The sequence below is a fragment of the Dendrobates tinctorius genome, unplaced genomic scaffold (assembly GCF_039654945.1).
Source record: "Dendrobates tinctorius isolate UK_male_01 unplaced genomic scaffold, ASM3965494v1 ptg000073l, whole genome shotgun sequence".
Lineage (NCBI taxonomy): Eukaryota > Metazoa > Chordata > Amphibia > Anura > Dendrobatidae > Dendrobates > Dendrobates tinctorius.
In genome coordinates this window covers 16,565,484-16,588,427 of record NW_027361741.1, presented here as the reverse complement: position 1 = coordinate 16,588,427, position 22,944 = coordinate 16,565,484, and the positions used below count along the sequence as shown (strand labels likewise).

The 22,944-nt window shown below is 43.4% G+C and overlaps 2 protein-coding genes across 2 annotated transcripts in view; one reads left to right on the top strand and one right to left on the bottom strand.

The window, feature by feature from the left end:
- Positions 1-6,537: 6,537 nt before the first annotated feature.
- Positions 6,538-22,470, bottom strand: SRRD (SRR1 domain containing). The gene is made up of 8 exons (XM_073582668.1): positions 22,332-22,470; positions 16,837-17,007; positions 13,714-13,754; positions 12,613-12,830; positions 8,745-8,843; positions 8,313-8,464; positions 8,188-8,233; positions 6,538-7,264 (listed from the first exon to the last, which is right to left on the bottom strand). The coding sequence occupies exons 2-8, from the start codon at positions 16,998-17,000 to the stop codon at positions 7,073-7,075; spliced, it is 912 nt and encodes a 303-aa protein (XP_073438769.1). The 5' UTR covers positions 17,001-17,007; positions 22,332-22,470; the 3' UTR covers positions 6,538-7,072.
- Positions 22,431-22,944, top strand: part of HPS4 (HPS4 biogenesis of lysosomal organelles complex 3 subunit 2) — a 71,973-nt gene continuing 71,459 nt past the window's right edge. The window contains exon 1 of the mRNA XM_073582666.1: positions 22,431-22,564. The gene's annotated coding sequence lies outside the window, so the exon portion shown is untranslated. The remainder of the gene's footprint in view (positions 22,565-22,944) is intronic.

Here is a 22,944-nt window from a genome sequence, read left to right as displayed (position 1 = left end):
AAGACCAACCAGAAGAGGCAACTGCAGAAAAAGATGGAGCTGAAAACAAAATTAAAGAGGTCACTGAGAAAGAAGAAGTTAAAGATCAAGACAAAGATGGTGTGGAGGGTAAAAATGGAGATGATGGTCAAACAGAGGAGTGTAAGGAGCCTAAAAAAGAAGCTGAAGAAAGAAAGGGTCACAATAATGAAACAACTAAAAATGCTGATGTCTACGATTTGGGTAAGGAAGAAGTTCTTGTCACACAGTAGAACAATATAGCTAGAGAAAAAGATAATAAAGCTGATTGACAAAATGAAGGACCCAGGGATGTAAAGAAACATATGGCCGATGCAGAGACAGAGGAAGTGATATCTTTGAGCTTCTGGCCTAGAAGACCAAGAAACACTATATTAGGAATTCTCCCAGTGATAATCAAAATGCAAATTACTTTTTAAGTTAGCTAGAAAATGAATTACCGCACTTCTTTTCAAAGAACACTCAGGATTTCTGTGGTAATTATTTAAGGCAGAATCTTACCACGATATTGGGACTGACCGATTTTTTTTGTTATGTCACATACATTTAGCATGGCTTGAAAAACGTCAGTAATGTCAGATTTTATATGGAGATTTTCTATCACAATATTGCGGCAAAACCCCTTTGTAAACATATTCCGATAGTTCAGGATATCAGTGCATGTAACTCAGGGCAAATGTTGTGCACTCAATCGAATCCACTGATATGTCACTTGAAATTTTGTAATATTTTTTAAAGAATTCTTATGCAACACCAAAATCCATCCATTACATGGTCCATGAACCCTAATGGGGACAAGAAAGTAATTCTGCACCAAGGAACAGCCCTATATCTAGTGCCTTACTATTCACTGTGTTCTTGGCAGGGTAGGATAGGGCTATGGAAAAGTTATTAATATATTACATTAGTAACAATTATTACTCAGACTAAAAAGTCTAAGTGTTTTAAATTTTACTACAGTTATATACACATCAGGTTAAGCAATGCAGGTCAATGCATACCAGGGAGATGAGCAGAGTCTAAGTCATATCCTAAAAAGATAGGACTATCCGCTGTATCCCAATGTGTCCATACGACTTCATACGGAACTGTGGGATGTACTATACTGTAGCTATGCTTTTTCTTTTTGCTACTGTTTATATACAAAAAAATGCCAAAACTGTGCCTATATACACACATAAATGTTATATCCAGGAATTACCCACCAAGAGAGCTTCTACCTTCTGAAACCCCCAGTGATCGTCCGTTATCGTTTTGGGGAAGTTGTTTCTTCCTGCAGCACATACTGTATTTGCCATTAAGAATCAAATTTGTTCCCAAATTTGGGAGTCACCGATTCTTAGAGGCACTTCAGTTTGGTTCATAGAGTTGGGATTTCGTAGTTTTACCTTGCGTTCATACAAACATGGTATTAACTTCTAGGGAACCCAAATCAAGATCTCGGTGATGCCCATGTGCAGAGCTGTTGTGTACCTTGTAGGCATAAACCTTGTAATACATCTCCACAGTTAAACTACACACCTACTTCATCCACAAATTACCTGTAGGGATGTGCATGGGTTTATATCTACTGATCTTCATAAGGTTCAGTAGCTGCTACTAGTAGCTGTTCGTAAACAGACCGTATGAAACTACACCTTCAAGCCAATCGGTAAACAGGTTTTTGCCACCTAATCTGAGAGCAGCGTAATTTAGAGACCCCGATTCCACTGATGTATCACACACTGACCGGCTTGCTGTAGTTTTGACAATCTACTACTGAGAAATCAGCTGTTTTATCAGCTCTGCACAGTGTAATAATAATCTTTATTTTTATATAGCGCTAACATATTCCGCAGCGCTTTACAGTTTGCACAAATTATCATCACTGTCCCCGATGGGGCTCACAATCTAAATTCCCTATATTAGTATGTCTTTAGAATGTGGGAGGAAACCGGAGTACCCGGAGGAAACCCACGCAAACACGGGGAGAACATACAAACTCCTTGCAGATGTTGTCCTTGGTGGGATTCGAACCCAGGACCCCAGCGCTGCAAGGCTGCAGTGCTAACCACTGAGCCACCGTGCCGCCCACACAGAATGCTGCCAATCAGTGCTGGGGGTGTGGCTATACAGAGCTTAGCAGTCAGAGAACAGGAAGATCTGCAGCAGTGCTGTAATCAGGGTCTCTACCCCTACTCTCATATGGGGTAGCAAAAGAACTGGGGTCAGGATGCCTTTAATTATGCTGTATGTGGACAGATCTATGACCTCAGATTTTTGAGGTTTAGAATGATAAATGTAAAATGGTTAAAACATTGCAGTGATACCACTTTATTTTTACTTTACAGCCAGCTGTAAAATCTACTTTTTGTACCCCTGTGATATTTCTCACTGAAACCTGGATGGAATAATTTTCATTTTCAGTAAATCTTACAAATTAAGTAATTTAAGTAAGGATTGCTACCTCATACATTTACTGTTCAAGCAATACATAGCTGACAGTAAAGAAAGATGTCAGACACACGAGACACACAATATTACTATTTTTTTTTGTAAGTTGTTAAATTGTGAATGTTTTTATTTTAGATAAGTCCCCCTTCTTTTAGATAAGTCACCCACACCATAACCTTGGCAACAGTTACAATAAAAGTTTACATGTGGTGGTCTCAGTCCGTTGCCTTTTGACACCATCTTTACAGGAATCAAGAGGCTGAACCGATGTGAGAGATACGTTTTACTATGCAACGATTGTTGTGTTCTTTTTTTCTATTGTTGTTTTTACTTTTTTTTTTTTTTAAATAAAACAATTATATTTTTTGCTCTCTAAAGACTTTACTATGCCTATACGTCTACAATAAACCTGGCAATCAGACCTTTTTGGACTTTTTGTATTTTATTCATTGTATTTAGTGAATGTGAATTGATACTATTGATTGTCCGATGAGTTATGGCACCGGTCACTACAGATTACATTGCAGTGAATGATATTTAATAAGGAAAAAATTTAGTATTGGATGAGGAACACAAAGGGGTGGCATATGAAGTACATATGTTTTTAAAGACCATGTATCCCGTTGAAATTCACCGATTTTCAAGATGTTGGCATGTTACAAAACAACCCTGATACACAAAAAACATGTAATATGGGATCATACAACCCAATTATTTTGCAGTATTTTAGCTGGCCGTGGCTACACTGTAGTTTCTGTACTATAGGTCTTTCAAAGGTTCATTTAACTACTTCTGGACTGACCATTGACTTTAATGGCGTACAGTCCACATTTTTCCCTGCACTAATGTTTTAAATTGTCAAAGCAGTCTAATCAGCTTTCACAAGATTGTAAAGCTGTATAAGAGGGAAGCAGACATCCCAGACACCACACATTACCTTCTGGATCTCTGTATACACGGCACTAGATTAGCGCCATGTATACAGATTAGGAAGCACTAACAGTGCTTCCTTCTCCAAACCCTGTGATCACGTGATAACTGAGTGCAGGGAGGGAATAGGAGTTGTTAGGTCTTAGGAAACCCAGACAGCTCAGTTATGGAGCCTGCAGGCTGAAATTCAACTGTAGCTAGAGATAATATACCAGCCCCAGTTACAAGAGAAATCAACACAAACAATAATGTATTTGATGTGTTAAAATGCCCCTCAAATATAATTTAAGATCTTATGGGGGCACAATGTATAAAGTAAATGAAAAAGTAAATAACCATTGCAAGAATAAAATCGAAAAAAAAAAAACACGCAAACATGAAAAAAAAATATTTCCAGTCTAACTTGCTGTTTCCAGCCCTGACTTTCTTGATAAAAATGTCCAATATACAACATTTATTTCTATGGAAAGAGGAATACTACTTTAAATATCTTTAGTGGTCTTTTGTGACCGTAAATAAAAAGGGAAAAATAGATATGTATTTCCTATTTTCTCTACATTTTTCCCCAGATAGCAGCAAAAAAAATCTATAAAAGCATAGAAATGAAGCCACATGTGTGGAAAAGCAAAAAGAAAGTGTTAAATTATTTGAATATACAAACGAGAAAAAAAATTACAGCGCCATTAACCCCTTCGACCCTTGGGCAATTTTTCATTTTCGTTTTTTCCTCCTCTTTTTCCAAGAGCCATAACTTTTTTATTTTTCCAGACATTTAACCGTATGAGGTCTTGTTTTTTGCAGGACAAGTTGTACTTTTTAATCACACCATTCACTGTACCACATAGTGTACTGGAAAACAGGAAGAAAATTCCAAGTGCAGTGAAATGCGAAAACCGTAAAATACCAAAATTTTTTTTTATTTACCATGTTCACTATATCATAAAACTGGCCTGGCAATATGATTCCCCAGGTCAGTACGAGTACACAGATACCAAAAATGTGTAGTTTTTTTTTGGCTGAAAAATATGTCAGAAATTTGTCACCATTTTCCCGAGACCTGTAACATCATCATTTTTCAGGATCTGGGGCTGTGTGATGGCTTATTTTTTGCCCCCTGAGGTGACGCTTTTTCTACTACCATTTTGAGGTAGATACAATATTTTAATCGCCTGTTATTGCATTTTATTGCAATTTTGTGGCGACAAAAAAAATTAATTCTGGAATTTTGATTTTATTTCTTGTTACGTCGTTTACTAATTACCGTAGATTAATTTATTTTATATTTTGATAGATCGGACATTTCTGAAACACCAAATATGTGTTCGTTTTTTTTAATGGGGCAAAAATGGGGTGATTTGAACTTTTGTTTGTTTTTTTATCTTTTAAAACTTTTTTTAAGTACTTTTTTTTTTTTTACTGTATTTAATAGTCCCCTTAGGAGTCTTGAAGATGTCATCGTCCAATCGCTTGTGCTACACATAGTAGGGTCTCAGACCTGTTTTGCATAGAAAAAAATCATGATCGCATGTGAATTCTGGGCATGGGTTGGCGTGCACAGGAGTATCAAGATCACAGACACGGGGGTACTCTGCAGATCCTTGGCTCTCATGACAACCCATCGGCGCCCCTCGATCATGTGATGGGCACGCCCATGGGCAGGTCAATGATACATGTTCTGCCTCTACGAGGTAAATGCTGCTGTCAGTGATTGATAGCAGCATTTAACTGTTTAACACCTGCGGGTGGATAGGGATTCCACCTGCGGCTGTTAGGAGTCACTTGATGACTGATTAAATCAGCCATCCTGTGCGGGGAAAGATGCGGGCTCAGCGTGTGAGCCTGCATCAACAGCAAGGACACAGCCACTGACATAAATATATGTCATCCGTCATGAAGGGATAAGAACATGTACGATAAAACCTAAAAATGTCTCTGGTCAAGGAAGGAGCGTAAATAGCCCAGTCATGAACTGGATAAATAATATCTGGAAGTTCTCCTGACAGGTCTACTTTAGGAAATAATTTAGTAGAACATAATAAAACATTCTAATAAAACAACAATTCAACAACATCTTTTACTAGAACATTGCATGGTGCTGTTCCTCTGTTATTAACCCTAGAAATGTATTAATAAATTGACAACTGAGTGCTACCAAATAGAGTTGTGTCCCTACATAGTATGACGCTGTCCAATCAATAGGGACAATGTCATACTATTTAGGGACAAATCCCTTGAACAGAAGGAATGGTAACACCTAGTCCCAGTTGTCAGTTTATTCATAGATATTCAGGAGGAATAATTGAGGAAAGGCACAACATAAAGTTATGAGAAAAGCTGTTCCAGAATTGCTTTTTCATGAAAAACGTAAGTCAGACATGTCAGAAGAGCTGGCCAGCTACACTTAAAGTGAGCAGACAATAACAGACAAAGAAATGGACTGATATGAATGACGACATACTCAGAGCACCACCAATTATGAGGTTTAATGCTTCAATCACTTCAGTAGGACAGGAGGAGCTAGAAATTATAAGAAAAATTCTGCTCTATACTTTAACTACTGCTTTCGTCAAGCCATTTATTTCCAATGTAAAATACAAAATATTCCCAAATGAAATATTTTTCTTTTCTGGCACAAACAAAATAACGATATAAATCACAGTCCATTCTCAGGGAAGGCAAAGCAACAACGTATCACCAGGCAGCAATACAGGTTCTGCTGTAGACTCAGTGTGATTACCATTACTGGTTACTCTCCAACTCCAACACATCACACCAACATGAGCCAACCTAGCTGCCTTATATAGGACTTGCAAGACATGGATTGGGACGTATGGGACCAACCATTCCCACCCAAGCTCTTTTGGTCGCTCCTAAATCCTGGGCCCAGAATCCTGTTCATTAAAAATCCTCTCGGTAATGTTAACGGAGCACTCTCTTTCAGGACTTACATTACCAAGGCCAGGCACCTCGGTGACACATACCTGCCATCCAGAACTTTACCTCCTGCTTCCCTACAACATTTATACTAAAATAATTTCATATACTGTATACTCCTCTACAATGGAATTCCAACACTAACAAGGAAAATTTGTGGAATTATAGAAATCACAACAGACATATTAACGACATGCAAATGAAGGAAAAATGGAAACAACATTTTCAAAACATTTTGATTTATTCAGTATCGAGTATGAGCCACATGCAGAAATACAGTCTTTACAATTTGGCTGCTATCAGTGAGGTTACCAACGGTCGTCTGAGGAATGTTCTGCCATGCTCAATGAACTGAATCAAGATCTTTTGCTGGCAGCTGCTTATCCAATTGCCATCCAATGAGATCGTAGATGTACTCGATGGGAGAAAAAGTCCGAAATGACTGCAGGCCATGGTAATATGTTTAAGCCATGCAGGCTGCTCAAAGTAGCACAAGAAACATGCAGCCCGGCACTGCCGATTTGAAAAGCGGCTCCTGAGACAAGATGGCAGCCATCCTGTGATTTCCACAATTTCATGAATTTTCCTCCTTAGTGATGGAATGGCAATGTTGAGTGTATGTAGTGGGCACCACTCTTTGGTTTTCCAGATGCTCTGATCCAGACTCCTCTTCTGGAAAAGCTTCTTCACTGGCGATGACGGGGGAACAGAAATAACCCAGTGTCTTTCCGATGATATACATCTACTTGAACAGTCACTATCTAGTGGGACAGAGAATGATTTCCAGGTCTTCACAGTCTCGGTATTGAGGCTCATCTTGAGATAGCCATGTTTCCTTTGGTAAAGTTTTTAGTTTAGCCATAGGAAATCTATGAATAGATGAGTCATTGAAAACATCGCTGTAGTGATTACTTTCTGGAAATGGACTTTCTTCTACAACTTGTAAACTCTGTGGAAATATAGAACATTAGTAGCAGTAGCGGAACGTCCAGAGACATGGAGCTGAGCCCTTAGCTACTACTGTTTCCCATCACAATTTGCCACCACTAGGGAGAGCTCACTTGTAGCGCTCCCGATGAGCTCATAAATACACATACAGTGGTGGCTGTAGGAGTTTCAACAATTAGTTCTATCATTATCAAAAGTGATGCAAGGGTTTTGGAGCTCTAGGTGAAAAACTGAAGCTTCAACTTCTATAAAAAAAATATTACAAGAATACAATGAACGCTAAGTTGATGGAAAATAAAGGACACATTAGGGGCAGGGGTGATTTTAAATATTGTGAGATAGAAGTTAGTTACAATGATTTTTGTGTACACCCCTGCACAGTAACCTACAATGAACTGTTCCTCAGTGTTTCTCCTCCCTGAGATCTCAAAGTGCAGTACAAGCTGCAGCTCTCAGTCAGGCTGGGTGGGCAGAAACTAAATACACTCAAGAGTAAAAAATGATCAGATTGCTCTTCTGACATGGATTTTCAAAGTAAATACACCAGCATCACCAGTTTTAAGAGATTTACTTAATAATTATGCAGCTTGTATTGTGAAAAATGGTAAGACATACATTTTAGCAATCTGTCCGGTATGCAAATAACAATGATGTTGCCATCTTCTGCCAAAACATGTTTAACCTTGACAGTTGAAGAAAAAGAAGGAGCGGAGCAAGTAGTGTTTGTATGAGATACTGGTCCTACTAAGCAAAACAGTAAATCAAACCTGACCCTTCTGCTCAGCATTTTGTATCTGAGCGATCGATCAGTAGATTAAATGCTGGAGATCCAAAGCCCAGAAAGAACACAAGATCTGATGTATTTTTATTACTCTAGCTTAATAGATAGGATAGTATAGAGTAAGATAATGAAATGGAGCTTACCTTATATATATAAGTGTAATCTCTCTGCAGGATTCTGGAAACCAATCTATAATATAAGATCACCATGAAAAGGGAGATATATTCTTCTCAAACGAATAACGTGGTGATTTACTCTAATTACTTACCTTTCTTCTATTCCCTTAAAACTATTGCCAATGATGATGGTTTGCGACAAAGCCTCACATGACCAGTTCCTCCATAGCAAGTTATTATATAGCGCCTTGCCACAATGCAGCATAAAGAACACGGTGGGCTTCCGGACAGCATGCTTACCCTCCTGTAATGAAACAGACACATCACAGCCTCCTTCTTCATGTGCCCCAAATGTAGATAAGAAAGCCTTATGAACACGACAGATCAGTGATACGACACTCCGATTTACGGGCCTCTTATATTGAAAAAGAAGGCGTGATGTTACCAGAAGGGTCTAACGGCAGTTTAACCCCGTTTTGGATGAAAAAAACTATGAGCACTTGACCAATCCAAGCATGGATATTAATTAGGGGCTATATATTAGGCTGTACCCTTGTAACATATCTGCATTTGGCAACACTTACTTCATTTTTCAGCACACGTGACAGCCCTAGTTCCTGGAGGACAGCAATTTCCAACCGAGAAAATATTGGATCAAAAACATAGCACTGGTGTCTTGGGATCTGAACAGAGAAAAAGAGAGCAAAAAACGCCGAAATTATGTCAAGGTCCAGACCTATCACTATAATCTGCTCCTTCTGATTTACAGTTAGGTCCATATAAATTTGGACAGACATTTTTCTAATTTTGGTTCTAGACATTACCACAATTAATTTTAAACAAAACAATTCAGATGCAGTTGAAGTTCAGACTTTTAGCTTTCATTTCAGGGTATCCACATTAACACTGGATGAAGGGTTTAGGAGTTTCAGCTCCTTAACCTGTGCCACCCTGTTTTTAAAGGGACCAAAAGTAATTGGACAATTGACACCAAGGCCATTTCATGGACAGGTGTGGGCAATCCCTTCGTTATGTCATTCTCAATTCAGCAGATAAAAGGCCTGGAGTTGATTTGAGGTGTGGTGCTTGCATTTGGAAGGTTTTGCTGTGAAGGAAACATGCGGTCAAAGGAGCTCTCCATGCAGGTGAAACAAGCCATCCTTAAGCTGCAAAAACAGAAAAAAACCCATCCAAGAAATTGCTACAACATTAGGAGTGGCAAAATCTACAGTTTGGTACATCCTGAGAAAGAAAGAAAGCACTGGTGAACTCATCAATGCAAAAAGACCTGGGCACCCACGGAAGACAAGTGGTGGATGATCGCAGAATAATCTCCATGGTGAAGAGAAACCCCTTCACAACAGCCAACCAAGAGAACAACACTCTCCAGGAGGTAGGCGTATCAATATCCAAATCTACCATAAAGAGAAGACTGCATGAAAGTAAATACAGAGGGTTCACTGCACGGTGCAAGCCACTCATAAGCATCAAGAATAAAAAGGCTAGACTGGACTTTGATAAAAAAACATCTAAAAAAGCCAGCACAGTTCTGGAAGAACATTCTTTGGACAGATGAAACCAAGATCAACCTCTACCAGAATGATGGAAAGAGAAAAGTATGGCGAAGGCGTGGTACAGCTCATGATCCAAAGCATACCACATCATCTGTAAAACACGGCGGAGGCAGTGTGATGGCTCGGGCATGCATGGCTGCCAGTGGCACGGGGTCACTAGTGTTTATTGATGATGTGACACATGACAGAAGCAGCCAAATGAATTCTGAGGTATTCAGAGCCATACTGTGTGCTCAGATCCAGCCAGATGCAGCCAAACTGATTGGTCGTTGTTTCATACTACAGATGGGCAATGACCCAAAACATAAAGCCAAAGCAACCCAGAAGTTTATTAAAGCAAAGAAGTGGAATATTCTTGAATGGCCAAGTCAGTCACCTGATCTCAACCCAATTGAGCAGGCATTTCACTTGTTAAAGATTAAACTTCAGACAGAAAGGCTCACAAACAAACAGCAACTGAAAACCACCGCAGTGAAGGCCTGGCAGAGCATCAAAAAGGAGGAAACACAGCGTCTGGTGATGTCCATGAGTTCAAGACTTCAGGCAGTCATTGCCAACAAAGGGTTTTCAACCAAGTACTAGAAATGAACTTTTTATTTACAATTATTTAATCTGTCCAATTACTTTTAGTCCCTTTAAAAACAGGGTGGCACATGTTAAAAGGAGCTGAATCTCCTAAACCCTTCATCCAATTTTAATGTTGATACCCTCAAATGAAAGCTGAAAGTCTGAACTTCAACTGCATCTGAATTGTTTTGTTTAAAATTCATTGTGGTAATGTCTAGAACCAAAATTAGAAAAATGTTGCCTCTGTCCAAATATATATGGACCTAACTATGTCTCCGGGGCCCTCGAAAAATCCATACTTCAACCACAAGGACAAAATAACTGCGGGTAGAAAACAAAAGCCTGTATCACTACTGCGTTATGTGCCCTAAGAGATGATTTCATTGCTGGCATTTTCCAGAGGTGATCCACTAGAACTACAGCAAGAGATTATGGTGTACATGTGCATATTAATTACGGGCGTTTCTTTCCTTTGTGGAATCTATAATCTGAAAATTTGAAGAAAGTCCAGCATCACCAGATATGTAGTCATAGTTGAAAGTGTTGGCACCCTTAAAATTTCTCCAGAAAATGAAGTATTTCTGCCATAGAAATATTGCTATTATACGTTTTGTTATACACGTTTATTTCCTTTGTGTGTATTGAAACAACACAAAAAAACAAAGAAAAAAAGACAAATTGGGCAGATTTTCACACAAAACCCCCAAAATGGGCCGGACAAAATTGTTGGCACCCTAAACTTAATATTTGGTTGCATAGCCTTTGGAATAAATAACTGCAATCAATCACTTCCTATAACCATCAGCAAGCTTCTTACACCTCTCAACTCGAATTTTGGACCAATCTTCTTTTGCAAACTTCTCAATGTGTCTCCTCTTTGAAGATCTCTTTGCTGGTGTTAAATGAGATTTAGATCTGGACTCAATGCTAACCACATCAGAAGTCTCCAGGATGTGTTTTCATCCATTTCTGGGAGCTTCTTGAAGTATGTTTGGGGTCATTGACCAGCTGGAAGACTCATGACCAAGGACACACACCCCGTTTTCTGACACTTGGCACTACATTGTGACCCAAAATTCTTTGGTAATCTTCAGATTTCAGGATGCCTTGCACACAGTCAAGGCAGCCAGTGAAAGAAGCAGCAAAACCACCCCTAAACATCTTTGACTCTCCACCATATTTGACTGTAAGTATTGTTTTTTTTTCATTGTAGGCCTCATTCCATTTTTGGTATACAGTAGAATGATGTGCCTTACCAAAAAGCTCTATTTTGGCCTCATTTGTCCACAAGACGCTTTCCCAGAAGGATTTTGGCTTACTCGCGCATATTTTGGCAAACTGCAGTCTGGTGTATTTAGGTCTGTGTCAGCTGTGGGGTCCTCCTGGGTCTCCTGCCATAGCGTTTCATTTCACTCATATATCAACGGATAGTTCGCACTGACACCGATGCACCCGGAGTCTCCTGGACAGCTTGAATTTCTTGGAACTCGATTGGGGCTGCTTAGATGATTTTGGATTATTGTATACGTGCAACGAGATAAAAGAGCTTGTTCACTTACATATGAAAAGGCAATGTGTTTCAAACGTATAGTTTGTTTAAGCTCTTGAAAAATAACTATACGTTCGAAGCGTGTTGCCTGATGGCATGCAACGTTATCTTGTTGCATGTATGCAATTAATCCAAGGTCTTCTTTGCACATGTACACACTGATGTTGAACTTTCTTCAAATATTATCATAATGTGGGCTTTTGCAAATCTCTGTGCACTCAGAAAAACAACACTACTAAAGTGATGAGTTGGCTTTTCTCTTTTCTAAAATCTAAGACTATAACAAAAAGTAAAGAGGGATAGAAATCATTTAATAATATATTGGGATCAGTGCCCAGAAATCTTCTATGCTTCCATAAAAATTTGTCTACAGGTGTCCCTGGACAAAGAGTAGTGGCATCTGCTTGTCACATGCAGATAAATAGTTCTATGTATCACATAATTGCCAAGTAAAGGTGCATATAAGAAGCAGGGGTGGTCCTCAATGTACATGGGACATTGCAAATATTGCTGGGAATGGAAGGCAGATAGATTTTGGTGCTTTTTGTCATGAGAAAAAAAATTAAGCCTAGTAAACTGTATCAGTAATAGGCTAGGGTCTGACCACCGGATCCTCCTCGATCCGTAGAAAGAAGGGGCTGTGGCCCCTTCATAGTTCTCCTCTTCTCTGCACAGCTTCACTCCATATGAGATAGGATCAGAAAAGGCCCAGTGATGAGAGCCTCACAGATATGGTGCCTTCTTATAATGATCAATCATCACCTTATATTGTTCCAGGAATAAAAGTAGGAAGGCCATTTGGTGTCGGGATATAACACAGGATGTGAAGTTTCCCAGGCCATAGCACACACAGTCATAGTGTTTAAGAGAAATGCTAGTAGATATGGAGCCCTCAAGCTTCAGGTTCTTCATTAACTTCTCATGAACACTGCAGTCATCTGAAGTCACTGGTGATAAATCTTGACATTTCAGTAGACAACCTAATGGAAATGTATAAGTAATTAGTGATAACCTAGTAAACAATTGTCTTGGCCAGGTGAGTGTAACAGTAGGTAAAGAAACATATTTGAGAGAACCCAAGAAGTTATGTTGCATAGGACCAGAATGTGCATTGGCTTTATGTACGAGAAGAAGCCAACGGAAAAAGATAAGCTCTGAGGGACCTGCCAAATCCATGCACTATATGGACCAGACTATTAAAGAAGAATTAAACTTTCATCTTGATTTTTTGTATTTATTAGGCACTGCATTTACCTGCAGACCACTGGGGGTCCATGGCCTGAGATGCCAACTGATCACACAACAAACATCCGAGAAGTGAGGTTAATTACGCGATTGGTAGGGGTCTCTGCACGTAGACACAAACTGGTCTGCAGGTAAATGCAGTGGATGATAAATATGAAAAATCAAGAAGAAAATTCAATTCCTCTTTAATGGTCTGGTCCCTCAGAGCTTATCAGAGCTTTTTCAATTGTCCCCTGACATAATTCCAAGCGCCTGCTAAATATGAAATATCAGCTTCCAGCTGAATCATATGTCCCAATTAGTTCTATCCACTACAACCGATAAAACTAATTTTCACATGGACCATTTTAGTAACTTACATAATAATACTCATTAGTGGTTGCTAGTGATACCTATAAAAGTTATTGGTACATATAAGGGCAATAAACCTACCATAAACAGATAGCAGTGGTATTACGAATAGTAATCGCCAATAACATATGGAAGACAAATAGAATTAACTCCTCGTCCTCTATAGAAAGCGCTATATGTTCAGGGAAAATTCAGCTTCAAGGTTTGTGGCACCATTTCTGCTATTAAAATGTAAAGTTTAAAGTTTCCGGGTTACAACTTTCTTACCTTGACAAGCAGCCCAAAAGTCAGATGCCCTCAGATCTGTCCTGTTAAATATAAGAGAAAGAGAAACAGTTATACTAGAAACTATGGGTATATGTCAAAGGCTGCAGCAGATTTCAAGTTTTATCCTATTTGCTGGGAGGAAGACCAGCACTCTCGCAATTTTATTTTTCTTCTCCTATGACAGATGCATAATTTATCTGTGCTACATTGTATTATGTGTGATCATTTTTCTTTCATATAAGATTATGGTATACAGTATTTCTATTATATCCAGGCAGTGCTCGGCAATTCATAGGGTAACTTCATTTTCAGTTATCCTTTCAGAATAAGCTGTCCTGTGTGTACATAAGAAATAACACTATTTCATGCCATTACCTAGCCTGCATTTTCACCAGTTTTCCCCTCTGCAGCCTCTATCTCTAACTTACAATGCACTCGGAACTGGTGAGTAGAGACTAGCTGCTATAACCTCTCCTATACATAGCAAAGCACACGGGTATTGACTCCTGCTCTTCTCTTTTTTTAGCACACAGAGAAAACCATTAACAGAATGTATGGATTACATTACATTGCAGTTCTGATCAGTGTACATATGAATCCACCTCTGGGGTGAGGTAAAAGCCTTGTTAGAAAGCTCAACACCATTTTTCTGAGTTTCTCTCTGCCTGTTTCCCCTCTCTGCTCCTTACTCCTAACTCCATCCCCATACCATAGAGCAATGGAACCCAATCTTTCTTACCTTGAAAGCCATTTTCAGCTCTGAGAGATGGTCGTGAGACCATAACCCACAAATTAGTAACACCCAAAACCCCCTTTACTAATGTAATGATAGCCAAAGATTCCCCACAGAAAGCACGCCGAGACCTTGTACCCTCCTCCTTTATAGACAATTACATTCAGTTGTTTCTAATGTACCCACATTTAATATTCTCACATTAAGCACTCCCATCACAATACTGCATCCAGCTTCACGCACCCCTCTAACTTGCAGTAGCCTCTTATCTAGAACTTACTATATTCCACCCCAGGATATGAGCACCGAGATCAGCTCTCCTGTGTGGGACATCACCATCTGGAGACCTACTATTCACAGCTGTTGACTAGACCCGGTGCTAATGCACAAAGCTGGCAGACAGCTCCGTGCCACACTTCACGGACCAGCGAGCCACAGGTTGGGGACCCTTGTTATAGAGTATAATGGGCTTTCCTCATGACACCACAGTAGCTGGCAGTCCGTCATGTGTGAGAAAGACAGAATAGAGTTGCTTTATCAGAGTGGGAGATGAGTTTAAGAGAAAGAGGAAAAGGAGGAAGATGTTAATAATTGTGGCTGGAAGTTGATTTCTCTGATTAGATACATTACAAAGTATCTTATATTCCCTTGTACTATTGATATATGCAAAGTTTGTTAAAAGTACAGTTCCCATTAAAGGTAATAGAAAAGTGGGATATGTGACACTTATCTATGCTTTTACTGTAGTCAAACATACCAACTATTAAAATCTCCCCACTCCAGTAAATATGGATTGTAAATAAATGATTGACACGCAATAAAGAATCAGAGGGGGTGTTGTCTAGAATTATGATACTAACAACCTATAAATAGGTCATTAATATCAGATTGATGGGGGTACGACACCCGGGACTCCCATTGATCAACAGTTTTCAGATCCGGCACCATCCAAATGTAAACAGTGAACAGAGTCGGAACTGCAGGGCTCCATTCAATATGCAGCGGCCATTGGGCAGAACTGCCATTCACTTTCTATTCAATGCAGTTTTCGGTAACGGCAAATAAACAGTGTACAAAGTGCTGCTGTTCCGGCTCCGTTCACTGTGTACATCCGGCTGACGCTGAAGACACCTGAGCGATTGGGGCGCTGGGTAGTGATGAGCGGATCGCCCTGCACAACTCTGGGTTCCCCGACTGATCACCAGTCTGGCATGACGTCACCTGTGCAGAATATGGCACACAAATGACATCATGCCAACCCAGCTAGTCCTAAACCGAGCCAGGGGTACCGGAAATTACGTCTAGAGAGCAATGACCTGGACCATGGACCATGATAGCACAAAGCGATGTGCTCATCTCTAGTGTTGGGAGTTGGAATCCTGCCAATCTGATACTGATGACAAAAAAACTGACTGGCACATCCAAACTAGTGTGAATAGGTGCATACCAAGAGGAGCTACCTCCATATACAATATACAAAGAATAGTTGCACTCTATCATGCTAAAGCATGTCAATGTGGAATATATGTAATTAGAATTGCAATACAGCTTTGGAATTATAGAAAAAATATATGAGACGCTTAGCATAAAATTTGGCCAAATATTATCTGCCCACCAGCTAACGTCAAGGCGGCCTCAAATCTGATGGGTACCTAGACTGTGTGAATACCTCTCTATGGCTGATGTCTGAATTCCTGGGTGAATGTGGACACCTCTGTCAGCAATGCCTGCATTTATGGGTAAGTAGGGACCTGCTGTAATTAAAATCACCACCTGGTGGAGGGCGGAGTGCTCGGTCAGTAAGCTAACATACAAGAGACAAAAAAACTGACTGGCACATCCAGACTAGTGTGAATAGGTGTATACCAAGAGGATTCCACATATTCCACATTGCCATGCCTTAGCATGATAGTGCAACCATTCTGTGTATAATCTGATACTGATGACCCCTTGTGAGAACAGGTCACCAATATCATAAAGACGGAATTTGTTTTAAACCGAAATCTCTGCTCGCATTGTGGAGCTATAATGCAGAGTACAGATAGGTCTAACTTGGTTGGCCGTTGGGTAATATTTGGTAACGGGTATTTATGGCAATCTGTGAAGATAAATTCACAAAATGTCTGTTGTGATGTCAAGAAAAGCTCCCAACGTGTCCAACATCTGCATGCAATAAAACATCTATACCGCATGCTCTGCCTTACGTCAGTCAATAGCAGGTATATACAGGTGCTCAGGCGTGCGCTTGCTCAGGTTTGGGGCATACATTTACACAATCATTTAAATTGGTTTTATTGAACAAGGTGTAACCCTATCTTTACCTACACCAGGTTACAGATCATGTTCTCTCTACATGGTGGCCTTGTACAATATACAGATGTGCAACTTACATGGTTTCATGAATTCGCTTCATTCCATCAGTGCAGTCTTGGGCCGAGTACAATTCACGAGGCTGCTCACAACCTGCAGAACTACATGCTGGACTTTCCTTTAGCCGAGATGATTTCTTGATGGCCTTTTTCTTGCTAACCATCTGCCATGTGTCTGATTCCATTCTGGACCTGGAGAGACCAAATAATAGCAGGATTATCCACAGCGCTGCACAAAGCACACACCAGGGGCATCTATAGAGGAAACCATGGAAGGAATGAGGGAGACTAGAGGGACAGGATCGGAGCATACTGACAACCACTGAACTGCTGGAGCATGCTCACTTTGGCCAGTGATTTCTATCAATCTCATTTCAGGTAACTTTTCGGAATAAGCTGTTGTGTGTGTACACGAGGAAAAACGCTATGTCTTGGTCTCTTTCTCTGCTCCTCCATCTTCTTACCACAGACCATACTACACAGCTATGATCTGATCCCTCAGTCAGCTGGCAGTCCTTCTAGTCTTCAACAAAACAGTCTATTTTTACAGAGTAAGTGGTGAGCTTAGGACGCAGGGGGTAAAAGAAGTGCATGTAACCCAACCGTCAAAGACCTAAGAGAACAGGCCGAAATATAGGGGGCGCTCCCAGGAGATCTGAGGTGTGTCCAGACTTCAACTGTCTGTGTCTCAAGGATACAGTTGAACACAATGGTGGAGAAGGAATCTGTCAGATCCCCGCTCTATCATACTGTCTCGGTAAAGCCTGAAGAACCTCCAAGGAACTTCAGGTAACGGACCTGACTGGAAGTGAGAGTACACATAGGCAAGAGAGATGGGGGTGCATTATACCTTGGGTGACGGCAGGCATCATGCTGTGGGAGGGTAGAGTGGGGGAATCATAATTTGTTGGGGAGGACTGTGGAGACATTATATTGTGTGGTTGATTGTGGGGGCATCATTCTGTTCATAGGGTGGACTGTTGAGGCATTGTGTGGAGGTAGCATTATACTGTATGTGGGGTCATTATACTGCAGGGAGGAGCAATGTGGGGGTATCATACTGAGTGTAGTGGGCAATGTGTGAGTGGGAATGTGGGTGACAACATATCGAAGTATGTGTGATGATAACTGTGGGGGGCATCATACTGTGTATGGTGGGCAGCAATGGGAGGGTCTGGGCTGGGGTCTATAGCCATTATTGGTCTGGGGTCTATAGCCTTTATTAATGGGAGGGTCTGGTCTGGGGTCTGTAGTCTTTATTAACGGGAGGGTCTGGGCTGGGGTCTGTAGTCTTTATTAACGGAAGGGTCTGGGCTGGGGTCTGTAGTCTTTATTAACGGAAGGGTCTGGGCTGGGGTCTGTAGTCTATATTAACGGAAGGGTCTGGTCTGGGGTCTGTAGTCTATATTAACGGAAGGGTCTGGTCTGGGGTCTGTAGTCTATATTAACGGAAGGGTCTGGTCTGGGGTCTGTAGTCTATATTAACGGAAGGGTCTGGTCTGGGGTCTGTAGTCTTTATTAATGGGAGGGTCTGGTCTGGGGTCTGTAGCCTTTATTAATGGGAGGGTCTGGTCTGGGGTCTGTAGCCTTTATTAATGGGAGGGTCTGGTCTGGGGTCTGTAGCCTTTATTAATGGGAGGGTCTGATCTGGGGTCTGTAGCCTTTATTAATGGGAGGGTCTGGTCTGGGGTCTGTAGCCTTTATTAACGGAAGGGTATGGGCTGGGGTCTGTAGTCTTTATTAACGGAAGGGTCTGGGCTGGGGTCTGTAGTCTTTATTAACGGAAGGGTCTGGGCTGGGGTCTGTAGTCTTTATTAACGGGAGGGTCTGGGCTGGGGTCTGTAGTCTTTATTAACGGGAGGGTCTGGGCTGGGGTCTGTAGTCTTTATTAACGGAAGGGTCTAGGCTGGGGTCTGTAGTCTTTATTAACGGAAGGGTCTGGGCTGGGGTCTGTAGTCTTTATTAATGGGAGGGTCTGGGCTGGGGTCTATAACCTTTATTAATGGAAGGGTCTGGGCTGGGGTCTATAGCCTGTCTGGGCAGTCCCCCTCACTTCATTCGCTGTCCCCCTTCCCCCCTCTCCATCATTTGCAGTCCCCCTTACCCCCTCACTTCATCATTTGCAGTCCCCTTTCGTTCATGTGCAGTCCCCTATCCCCTCCCTCACATCATCATATGCAGCCCCCCTCCGTCATTTGCAGCCCCTTCCAACATTTGCAAGCCCCATTCCATAATTTGCAAATTGCAGCACCCCCCTCCATCACTTGCATCCCCCCTTTCAACATTTTCAGCACCCCCTCCATCATTTGTAGCCCCCCTTCATCATTGGCAGCCCCGCTGTCATCATTGGCAACACCCCCTCCATCATTTGCACTGCAGCACCCCCTCCATCATCTGCAGCCCCACTATCATTTCCAGCTCCCCTCCATTTCCAGCACCTCCATCATTTGCTGGCCTGCTCCATCAATTCCAGCACCCCCTCCATCATTTGCAGGCCCGCTCCATCATTTGCAGCCCCACTTTATCATTTCCGGCACCCCCTCCATCATTTGCAGCCCCCTCCATCATTTCCAGCATCCCCTCCATCATTTGCAGGCCCCTCCATCATTTGCAGGCCCGCTCCATCATTGGCAGCCCCCTCCATCATTTCCAGCACCCCCTCCATCATTTGCAGCCCCCTCCATCATTTCCAGCACCCTCCATCATTTCCAGCACCCTCCATCATTTCCAGCACCCTCCATCATTTCCAGCACCCTCCATCATTTGCAGCACCCTGTATCATTTGCAGCACCCTGTATCATTTGCAGCACCCTGTATCATTTGCAGCACCCTCCATCATTTGCAGCACCCTCCATCATTTGCAGCACCCTCCATCATTTGCAGCCCCTCCATTTCCAGCACCCCGTCCATCATTTGCAGCCCCCCTCCATCATTTCCAGCACCTCCTCCATCATTTGCAGCCCCCCTCCATCATTTGCAGCACCCGCTCCATCATTTGCAGCACCCGCTCCATCATTTGCAGCACCCGCTCCATCATTTGCAGCACCCGCTCCATCATTTGCAGCACCTTCTCCATCATTTGCAGCACCTCCTCCATCATTTCCAGCACCTCCTCCATCATTTCCAGCACCTCCTCCATCATTTGCAGCCCCGCTCCATCATTTGCAGCACCCGCTCCATCATTTGCAGCACCCGCTCCATCATTTGCAGCACCCGCTCCATCATTTGCAGCACCCGCTCCATCATTTCCATCATCCCCTCCATCATTTGCAGGCCCCTCCAACATTTCCAGCACCCCCTCCATCATTTGCAGCACCCGCTCCATCATTTGCAGCAACCGCTCCATCATTTGCAGCCCCCCTCCAACATTTCCAGCACCCCCTCCATCATTTGCAGCACCCGCTCCATCATTTGCAGCACCCGCTCCATCATTTGCAGCACCCGCTCCATCATTTGCAGCACCCGCTCCATCATTTGCAGCACCTTCTCCATCATTTGCAGCACCTTCTCCATCATTTGCAGCACCTTCTCCATCATTTGCAGCACCTCCTCCATCATTTGCAGCCCCCCTCCATCATTTGCAGCCCCGCTCCATCATTTGCAGCACCCGCTCCATCATTTGCAGCACCCGCTCCATCATTTCCATCATCCCCTCCATCATTTGCAGGCCCCTCCAACATTTCCAGCACCCCCTCCATCATTTGCAGCACCCGCTCCATCATTTGCAGCACCCGCTCCATCATTTGCAGCACCCGCTCCATCATTTGCAGCACCCGCTCCATCATTTGCAGCACCCGCTCCATCATTTGCAGCACCTTCTCCATCATTTCTAGCACCTCCTCCATCATTTGCAGCCCCACTTCATCATTTGCAGCCCCACTCCATCATTTGCAGCACCCGCTCCATCATTTCCATCATCCCCTCCATCATTTCCAGCACCTCCTCCATCATTTCTAGCACCTCCTCCATCATTTGCAGCCCCACTTCATCATTTGCAGCCCCACTCCATCATTTGCAGCACCCGCTCCATCATTTCCATCATCCCCTCCATCATTTGCAGGCCCCTCCAACATTTCCAGCACCCCCTCCATCATTTGCACCCCCTCCATCATTTGCAGCACCCCTCCATCATTTCCAGCAGGCCCCTCCATCATTTGCAGGCCCGCTCCATCATTTGCAGGCCCACTCCATCATTGGCAGCCCCCCCTCCATCATTGGCAGCACCCGCTCCATCATTGGCAGCCCCCCCTCCATCATTGGCAGCACCCGCTCCATCATTTGCAGCACCTGCTCCATCATTTGCAGCACCCCCTCCATCATTGGCAGCCCCCCCTCCATCATTGGCAGCCCCCCCTCCATCATTGGCAGCCCCCCCTCCATCATTGGCAGCCCCCCCTCCATCATTTCCAGCACCTCCTCCATCATTTCCAGCACCCGGCCGCTCCATCATTGGCAGCCCCCTCCATCATTATTTGCAGGCCTGCTCCATCATTTGCAGCCCCCTCCATCATTATTTGCAGGCCCCTCCATCATTTCCAGCACCCCCTCCATCATTTCCAGCACCCCCTCCATCATTTCCAGTACCCCTCCATCATTTGCAGCCCCCTGCATTTCCAGCACCCCATCCATCATTTGCAGCCCCCCTCCATCATTTCCAGCACCCCCTCCATCATTTGCAGCCCCCTTCATCATTTCCAGCCCCCTCCATCATTTCCACCCCCCTCCATCATTTCCAGCGCCCCCTCCATCATTTCCAGCGCCTCCTCCATCATTTCCAGCACCTTCATCATTTCCAGCACCCCCTCCATCATTTCCAGCCCCCTCCATCATTTCCAGCACCCCCTCCATCATTTCCAGCACCCCCTCCATCATTTCCAGCACCCCCTCCATCATTTCCAGCGCCCCCTCCATCATTTCCAGCGCCCCCTCCATCATTTCCAGCACCTTCATCATTTCCAGCACCCCCTCCATCATTTCCAGCACCTCCTCCATCATTTCCAGCACCTCCTCCATCATTTCCAGCACCTCCTCCATCATTTCCAGCACCCCCTCCATCATTTCCAGCGCCCCCTCCATCATTTCCAGCGCCTCCTCCATCATTTCCAGCACCTTCATCATTTCCAGCACCCCCTCCATCATTTCCAGCACCCCCTCCATCATTTCCAGCACCCCCTCCATCATTTCCAGCACCTCCTCCATCATTTCCAGCACCTCCTCCATCATTTCCAGCACCTCCTCCATCATTTCCAGCACCTCCTCCATCATTTCCAGCGCCTCCTCCATCATTTCCAGCGCCCCCTCCATCATTTCCAGCGCCTCCTCCATCATTTCCAGCACCCCCTCCATCATTTCCAGCACCTCCTCCATCATTTCCAGCACCTCCTCCATCATTTCCAGCACCTCCTCCATCATTTCCAGCACCTCCTCCATCATTTCCAGCACCCCCTCCATCATTTCCAGCCCCCTCCATCATTTAATTCATTTGATAAAGAAAAAAAACCGCTTTTCATACTTACGTCACCAGTGATCCCCAGCAGGCACAGCTGCAGCTCCTCTTGTCACGGCAGGCGCTGTACCTGGAAGGAGCCCGCCATGCATTGTATCACTTTCAGCAGCTAGACTGTATGGGCTGTAGTCAGGACCTGCAAGGAGCACCTACATTCTAGCCACAGCCATGTCACATGACCGGAAGTCCAGGGAGGGCGGAGGGAGAGAGTCGGAGCTGCGCAGCTGTCAAGGTGTAAGACAGGTATGCACAGCTCAGAGAAAGCTGCCGGCTCACGTGTGCCCGGGGGGCTTATTCCTCCCGGCCCAGCCTGGGAAAGAGCTGTGTTACTAAAGGTGGTCTGGAGACAGACGGAGGGCTATGGCTGTGTAAAGCTGGCTGTGTGTCCGCGGCAGCAGATTCAGCTGGAATGTGGTTTTTCTGGAAGCCGCCCGGGAGAGCTATAGGCAGCGGTGGCCTTAGCGGGCAGAGGTTCCTGGGCTGCCTGCATCATCCGGGGAGCGGCTCTTAATTTATTGCGTCGGACCCGGGTGCGCTATTGCCCGGCTCGGGGTTGTCAGCCAGGTTGGGGGATATGCGTTTTGAAATGGCCGCTGAGGAGGCGGAGCAAAGACTGAAGGAGG